This window comes from Arachis ipaensis, chromosome B8 (genome assembly GCF_059453495.1).
Source record: "Arachis ipaensis isolate K30076 ecotype BB chromosome B8, ASM5945349v1, whole genome shotgun sequence".
Taxonomy (NCBI): Eukaryota; Viridiplantae; Streptophyta; class Magnoliopsida; order Fabales; family Fabaceae; genus Arachis; species Arachis ipaensis.
Window position 1 is genome coordinate 136,251,771 of NC_142443.1, and position 5,911 is coordinate 136,257,681.

At 36.7% G+C, this 5,911-nt stretch overlaps 1 protein-coding gene across 1 annotated transcript; it reads right to left on the reverse strand.

The window, feature by feature from the left end:
• Positions 1–1,952: 1,952 nt before the first annotated feature.
• On the reverse strand, positions 1,953–4,188 carry LOC107614157 (tail fiber). Its single transcript, XM_016316384.3, has 3 exons — positions 3,834–4,188; positions 3,470–3,701; positions 1,953–2,544 (listed from the first exon to the last, which is right to left on the reverse strand). The coding sequence occupies exons 1-3, from the start codon at positions 3,992–3,994 to the stop codon at positions 2,245–2,247; spliced, it is 693 nt and encodes a 230-aa protein (XP_016171870.1). The 5' UTR covers positions 3,995–4,188; the 3' UTR covers positions 1,953–2,244.
• Between the last annotated feature and the right edge of the window lie 1,723 nt (positions 4,189–5,911).

Genomic DNA, 5,911 nt, shown 5'->3' on the forward strand with positions numbered 1-5,911 from the left:
TGTTTGCTGGAAAATCAAGTAGCGGGTATATTGTTGTAGGATTTGGCAGTTAATAATGCAAAATAAATGTGATGGACTAAAGATAAGATTAGGTGAATAATATGTTCATTAAGTAGTGATAAGTACTTTCTTTGTGATGAATAAGAAGAGGCTATTAAATGATCATGAAAGACAATAAAATATAAGTATTGAACAAGAAAAAAGGAGAAAAAACCTGAACACGGAGAAAGAGACATCTTAAAATATGTTGAAACTATCTCCTTGGATCATATCAAGGGGGACTTTTCATGTTAATGTTGTTTTGCTTTGTTCATGAGCCTTTATTCCTCCTAGATGTCTACCACCCTACATAGCAACAGCTTACTTTACTACCATCAGATTTTACTATTTTACTGTTTTTGTTTTTTGTTATTATTTTTATAAGGGAACATTAGATTTTAGTCTGAAATCACTTCAACATTCCAATTCTTGTTTTCCGCCCGAAAATCATGTTGGCTATCTAATTGATATGCATTTTCGGATGTTCAAATAACTCGGTCTTATTATGTATCTCTACAGAGACAGGGTGAAACTCTATTGAAAAGAAAGGTTCAACTGTTCAAGCCTAGAGGTCATTATGCTCCCTAGAATTCAAAAACAAAGTGATATAATCTAAACCTATAATTTGACTTGGCTTGCTGCAGAATTTGAATGACAGAACAAACTGCTTGAATTGCCGAGATAATTAGGAGAATAATTCCAACAATGGATGCAAACATTTCAAACTGTTGTAATAGTTATGCCGAAAAGCAGTCCAAAAAATATCTGTAAAAAAAAATAAATAAAAATCAACCAAGTCTCTGCAAAGATGGTAGTAATGGTCAGTAGTAGCATTCACATGGGCAATATTCTTCTAAACACCATTCAAGAGCTTTGCAACAGAATCATCATCCCTCGGAAGGTTCACAGCGCTTATAAGGAATCCCAGTTCAGCAACATATCCAGTGAAACTAGGACTCGTTCGGGTAATGTCACTGCTCCAACAGCATCAAGTTGCAAAACAATAACTCAGTCCCATCTTCTGCTACAATCTGCAGGATCCCGAGAATCTTGCTGGAAGATGTCAAGTCCATTAAGCATTACCACATTTCCTCCATGATTGCTCCAATAGGTTTCAACCAAAAAGCTCTAAGCAGATCAGTGAAGTAGTTTACTTTTATGATGATATCATTGTCACCATTATAGGGAAAACCAAAACTATTGAAACACTTAAAATAGCAACAAGAAAGTGGAAAATCACACCTTAAATAGTCTGTTGTTAAAAAGAAAGAGCGACTTTCTTTAAATATAACATCAAGCATCCCATACTACCCGATGTGAGACTTTGGACACCCCATAATACCCAACTCCCTAACATAATGGTGCCTCCAAAAGAGCTCAACAATGAAACCAGAATAAACTAGAATCACCTTGACAAGCTCCTCCTGGGTGAGGTCAAGTGTGTTGAAGTAACAACATCGAACATGGGGTTTGACCTATTCTATGTGGTGAACCAATGTCTAACCTGAAGTTGTCTCAGCTCAATTCAAGAATTAGTCGCAGTCGCTTCTGATGCATGTTTTGGATCCTGGGGTTGCAGTGGTGGAAGGAACCAAAACAATTTCCTCGGGGGGTTGAAGCATCTCTGTTCAGCCTATGGGTAATCGGGTATCAAAGGAAACCTAACATATGCAAGCATTCACGATGGCTGGATCTTCCCTTTCTTTCATCTCCTTAATGTCATGATAAGTTATAATATGTTGTGGTCATGCTTCTCCTCTAAATAATGATCAATGTAGCACTGTAACCACTGATACAGGTCACAGATTAAATTAGGAGAAATATTTATATGCTCCTCGAGCACATTTTCCTCGTTAGATATTACCATATTACACCATCTTTCTCTTTACTACATTAATTTCTAATGCATCTAATTGTCCACTGCAATAGACTAGTTTATTACAAAAATCAGTTCATTGGTATTTAGTCCAAAATAAGTAACTGAAATCAGCAGAATAATAGCTTTTTATCAGTTACTTGACATCTCCCAAAAAATAATTTGCTAAACAATCTATTTTACACATCCAAGATAACAACAAATCCAAGTACAAGAATTAAGGAAAACTAAAACAGCAATCATTCTTGAAAAAAAAAAAACTGAACTATATGTTCCAAAATTAGTTTGTGAGAAATGCGTACAATTTGGACTTGTCAACATGAGCATGCTTATTTCAGCTTAGATTTAGATGAACTAGAAAGTGGTCTAGCTGTTGACTGGGCACGTGCTGATAATCTATTAGCCTTCTTCAAATCATACTTTACAGATGCGAAAGCACAGATCAAGGCAAGAATCATTGTTGGATAGACATAGGCAGCTTTTGAAGGATCAGTACTTACTGGTTTCCCCAAAACTCCTTCCTTGACCAGTCCCCAAACTATAAGAAGTGTCCCGAACATGCTCATTTTTCCGGGTTTTAGGATACCCACAAGTGATCCTGCCACTGAGAAGTAGCTTCCAGCAAGAACCTGGTAAATAATTGATGCATATTAAGAATAAAGAGCACGAATAGAAGAAGCTTAGCAGCGGAAACCTAATCAAGAATGGGAACGATATACTACAACTAAGTTAATTGGAACATCAAGTTCGTATTTAATTAAATCATCACCGGACACCCTGAGAAATTAAATTCCCAACATGATCCCCTTTTCCAGGACTAATTTTTCCAACTAACTTGAATGAGATTCAAAATTTCAGAACTGATTCATCCAATGACATTCATATCATATCATATCATATGGTTATGGACTTGCTAAAGGCAAGAAAAAAAGGAATAGCAAAATGCAAAAAGCCAAGAAGGGGGTTAAAATGGACATGAGGCCATAATTATACAAAGGAAAAATATTATTTGGTATGGAATCACATTCACACATCTGCACAAGAATTTAATAATAACTTTACTGGAAACAAATTGATGTAGACATGCAATCATTATTGTTATAAAGGTAAGAATCTTTGATTCAATCATCTACTTTGCTAGTTGAGGTTTTGACGTTGAAAAGGGAATGGTTCAACAAAGATTTGATCCCCTCATGCTCAAAATGAAAATGACATTAATAATTATTTTAGACATGAGACGATCTAGATCAAGTTTGACTACTAACTATGAATTCATCACCTCAAAAATACACCCTAACGAGTCTAATCTTACAAACAAGAGTAAGATTAGATGCTGATGTCTTTACACAAACAATGTTATAAATGGCTAGTAATTTTTCTCAAATATCCACCTAAGATTTGATTGGCCTTTACATTCAATTTTGTTTCGTTTTCATGGCAATAACATTCCTCCTAACCACTGAGTAGCACAGCGATAGCATTACTATTATCACCCAAAAAAGAAAAAAAAAACATACGAAATGATGAATTGAAACGGCATAATGATTAACTAACCTCCAAGCGTTGAAGATCATTAACAGCAGAAGCTTCCTTAACATTGGTCAAGTTATACAATTCCAACAAATCACCCCATTTTGGAACAGTCATGTTATGGATGAGTCCATTCACAGCAGCACCAGGGAACAGAAGAGCCTTCACAACAGGAACAGGGAATATCTCACTCGAAATCAACTGCGACGACGTCACGTGCAATGGCGTCGTGCACGTGCCAGATCTGCAAGTCACCCTGCACCACAACCAAAATAGAGAATTGAGAATCTCAAACATGCTCAACAACACTGTTAACTGATGTCATCAAAATTGGTGCCGCAATTTCAATTCAACGAGGTAGAATTTTAGGTTTTTTATGTTATGGTACCTGAAAAGAGGGATCTGAAAGATGATGAGGACGAAGAAGATGCGTGCTGCTACGGAGGATATGTTATTTGTCCATGATTTCGATGATGATGATCGTGGCGGTGGTGGTGGTGATGGTGATGTTGATGACGATGATTTGGATATGACCTTGGAAGGGGGCATGGTGATGGCGGCTGTGGAAGAAGATGGAACGCAATGTTATGCTGTGGCGGTTACTTTCCGTTCACAGTAACCAGCCCGATGTATAATAAACTATGTCGCCGGCGGTGTATTTTGTATATATTTTTTTTTAATCGATGGATAACATTTCTTAATTAATTTTGTGTATGAGACTGAGTTGGAATGGACAATTATTGCATCACGTGTTCTAAACTTCTAATGAGTTGTTTAATGAGTCGTTTCTTTTTTTTTTTTTTAATCAAATTTTTTTAAGAAAATTTGAATGGGTATTTTTTGGGTTTTTTAAGAGATAATTATTAAATTGATATTCGAAAGATTCATACAATTTTTTTTTCAAAGATAGTAGGTTATATTTTATTAATTATTAAAAAATAAAATACAAAGATGTCCAAAACAGGACAGCATAATGAAAGGTGGGGATTTCCCAAAAACACTACACTAAAAGTATTCATCTAACGGTGCGTGGTCGAAAAACGAAGAAAAATCTTAAAGAAGAAAGAATGATAAATCAAATTGAATGCAACTAAGAGCTTGTCTCATGGAGATGACGGCCTAAACTGTGTGTTCTTTGAATTTTACGGAGCAACTTAACAGAGCTTGCTAGAATGGCATACGGCATTGAAGTAGAACCTTCAAAAATCAACTAGTTGCGAGCTTTCCAGCCGTTCCAGCAAATGATGGCAAGCAATTGAGGATTACGGTCAGCATTTTTCAACGGGTTAAGCATTTCTGTTGATGCAATCTACCATGTCCAAAAGTCGTTAGGACTTTGAGGGGGAAGACAGTCACGAAGATAACTCTGAGACCATACATCTTTAATTCTAGAGCAATCGATCAAACAATGAGTGACTGTTTCGGTTGCTTCATGACAGCAGGGGCATATTGGTGATATAGATGGGATGCGGTGATGAATCTGAGCAAGCACCGAAAGCCGGCCATGGAGAGCTTTTCAGATAAATAGCTTAATTTTGTGAGGCAAGTTCAACTTCCATAGATCAATCCACGACTTTTTCTGCTGCATATAATTAGGGCAAAACTCCAGAGGCAGATGGTAAAATAAATAGCCAATTCTGTAACTTGAAGCTGTATCATATTGCTTGGATTTGTTCAAATCCCATTGCAGTTTGTCCCTACTCTGCTGAATTTTAATTGACAAAATCCTGTTTGCAACGTTTTGGAAAAATAATTATTGAATAAGATTCTGATTCCAATTCCTATCTTCAGTAATTAGATCTTTAACTCTTGGAACCAACTCAGAAATAGCCTGTCTATTTGGCATGTCAGAAATCATTAAAGGATACGGAGGAGGCAGCTAAGGATCCTCAAAGGTTCGGATATTATCTCCAGTACCCACAGCCCAATTAAGACATTTTTCAACAATCTTTCGGCCTTCCAGTATGCTCCTCCATCCCCAAGAAGGTAAGACTCCAATTTCTGCCGTTATAGCATTATCATTGCTAAAGTATTTACCTCTTAGAATTTTGGATAATAAGGAAGTAGGCTGTGTTACGAGTCGCCAAAACTGTTTGCCTAAAAGTGCCAGATTTTGGATTCTGAGATCTTTAAATCCAAGGCCTCCTTCTTTTTGTGGGCGAGTCATAGTGTCCCAACTAATCCAAGCCATCCGCCTTTCAGAACCTTTTTGTCCCCACCAGAACTGAGAAAGTAGAGAGTGAATTTCCAAAATTAAACCATCAGGCAACTTGAAGTAAGACAATGTATAAATAGGAATAGCTTCTCCCACTGCCTTAAGCAATACGTGTCTACCACCTAACGATAGAAGATTGCGCTTCCACCCTTGGATTCTTTTCCGAACCTTTTCTTTGATCATACTAAAAGAAGCTTTTTTTTATTTAGAGACTGTAGAAGGTAAACCAAGGTATTTATCATGAGCCCCAA

What these genes read in the sequence shown, in the direction of transcription:
- LOC107614157 (XM_016316384.3), bottom strand. Translation starts at nt 3,994, where the DNA reads ATGCCCCCTTCCAAGGTCATATCCAAATCATCGTCATCAACATCACCA. An exon ending in TTTCAGATCCCTCTTTTCAG is followed by an intron (nt 3,702 to 3,833) that starts GTACCATAACAT and finishes GTTGTGGTGCAG; the next exon opens with GGTGACTTGCAGATCTGGCA. An exon ending in ATGATCTTCAACGCTTGGAG is followed by an intron (nt 2,545 to 3,469) that starts GTTAGTTAATCA and finishes ATTATTTACCAG; the next exon opens with GTTCTTGCTGGAAGCTACTT.